Source organism: Onychostruthus taczanowskii, unplaced genomic scaffold (assembly GCF_017590055.1).
Source record: "Onychostruthus taczanowskii isolate IOZ18803 unplaced genomic scaffold, ASM1759005v1 scaffold178, whole genome shotgun sequence".
Classification (NCBI taxonomy): domain Eukaryota; kingdom Metazoa; phylum Chordata; class Aves; order Passeriformes; family Passeridae; genus Onychostruthus; species Onychostruthus taczanowskii.
This window is the reverse complement of record NW_024498995.1, coordinates 548824-550716: the sequence shown is the minus strand read 5'-3', so window position 1 is coordinate 550716 and position 1893 is coordinate 548824. Positions and strand designations below refer to the sequence as shown.

Genomic DNA, 1893 nt, shown 5'->3' with positions numbered 1-1893 from the left:
GGAGGTTAGTGGGGGGGGGGCCTGAGTGTCATGTGGGGGTCGCTGAGCATTTTTGGGGGGGTCCCTAAGTCATACAGGGGGTCCCTGAGTGTCATTAGGGGGTCCTTGAGCATGTGGGGGGACCCTCTGGATAATGGGGGGGTCTCTGACCAAGTTTGGGGATGTCCTGAGCATATTTGGATCCCCTGAGCATCTTTGGGGGGGGTCCCTGAGCACTCTGGGGGGGTCCCTGGGTGGGCTGGGGCCGGGGGTGACACGGGGACACCGCTGGGACCCACCTGGGGACGATTGGTCGCTGCTCAGGACCAGGTTGGCCGGGGTCGGACGGCGCCTCCGGATCTGGGGGGGACAGAAGAGACAACTGGGACCCCCGGGCACGGAATTGGGACCCCCAGGCACAGAACTGGGACCCCCAGGCACAGAACTGGGACCCCTGGGCACGGAACTGGGACCCTTGGTCAGGGAACTGGGACCCCCAGGCACGGAACTGGGACCCCCGGGCACGGAACTGGGACCCCCAGGCATGGAACTGGGACCCCCAGGCACAGACCTGGGACCCCCGGACACAGAACTGGGGCCCTCAGACACAGAACTGGGACTCCAGACATGGAACTGGGACCCCCGGACACCGAACTGGGACCCCCAGACACGGAACTGGGACCCCGGGACACCGAACTGGGACCCCCAGGCACGGCACTGGGACCCCCAGGCACGGAACTGGGACCCCCAGGCATGGAACTGGGACCCTTGGACAGGGAACTGGGACCCTCAGACACAGAACTGGGACCCCCAGGCACGGAACTGGGACCCCCAGGCACAGAACTGGGACCCCCGGACATGGAACTGGGACCCCCGGACACAGAACTGGGACCCCCAGGCACGGAACTGGGACCCTCGGCCGTGCCCGACCCCCCGGCCCCGCTGGCCCCGTGCCCGGGGCAGTGCTGGCCCCTGTGCTGGCCCCTGTGGTGGCCCCGGTGCTGGCCCCGGTGCTGGCCCCGGTGCTGGCCCCGCGGGGACAGCGGTGGCCGGACACACGTGGCTTTTCCATCCCGGAGCTAATTTTACCCGGCATCGGGAAGCGCGTGGGGACAGCGGCGTGGGGACAGCGACACGGGGACAGCGGCCGGGCCCTGCCCTTCCTCTGCGGCCGCTGTCCTTGCCCAAGGTCACACCCGGAGCCGCTCCGGCCCCGCCGCTGCCTTTTGGGGGGGCTGGTGGCCGCGGTGGGGACAGAGGTGGCCGTGGGGACAGCGGTGGCCGTGGGGACAGCGGTGGCGGGGGGGACAGCGCTGACCCCGCGCCCCCTTTCCCCGCTGACCCAGTAACTGCGCGCTCCGCCAGCCGCATTTCCCAGCGAGGATTCCCTAATGAGGCGGGCTGCCTAATGAGATGCTGATGAGATGCTAATGAGGCGGGCGAGCCCCCGGCGCATCCTCCCGTGCCGGCCCCGTTGCCATGGAAACGCGGGCTGGATGTTAACGGGAGATTAGCGGGACAGGGAATCGCCGGGAATCGCCCCCGACCCACGCACGAGCCCCCCCTCTCTGGGGTCGGGGTCCCCCCGCCCCCCCCGCGAAGGGGCTGGGAGGGTTTGGGGCCCCCCCAGACCCCGCAGCTCCGGGAGGGACCCCGGGAACCGCGGCCCCCCCGGGACGCTGCAGCCCCGGCGGAGCCTCCCGAGGGTGGGGGCGAGGCCGAGACCCCCCCCGGGGCGGGGATGGGGAGGGGACAGCGGTGTCACCTGCTCAAGGTGACCCAGGTGGAGCCGAGGGCCCCCGGCTGAGCCCCCCCCCCCGCTCATTCCGGGGGTCCGGGGCGGGCGGGGGGATCCCGGCGATGCTCCGGGGAGGGGACGCGCTGGTCCTTCCCCCCCCCCCCCCCCCCCCCCCC

The 1893-nt window shown here is 71.4% G+C and overlaps 1 protein-coding gene across 1 annotated transcript in view; it reads right to left on the bottom strand.

Moving 5' to 3' along the window:
* LOC121333725 (translation initiation factor IF-2-like) overlaps positions 1–1075 on the bottom strand; it is a 2623-nt gene extending 1548 nt beyond the window's left edge. Inside the window, exons 1-2 of the mRNA XM_041400331.1 lie at positions 1069–1075; positions 266–339 (exon numbers count right to left, since the gene is read on the bottom strand). Of these exons, the coding sequence (XP_041256265.1) occupies positions 266–339; positions 1069–1075 (81 nt within the window). The remainder of the gene's footprint in view (positions 1–265; positions 340–1068) is intronic.
* Between the last annotated feature and the right edge of the window lie 818 nt (positions 1076–1893).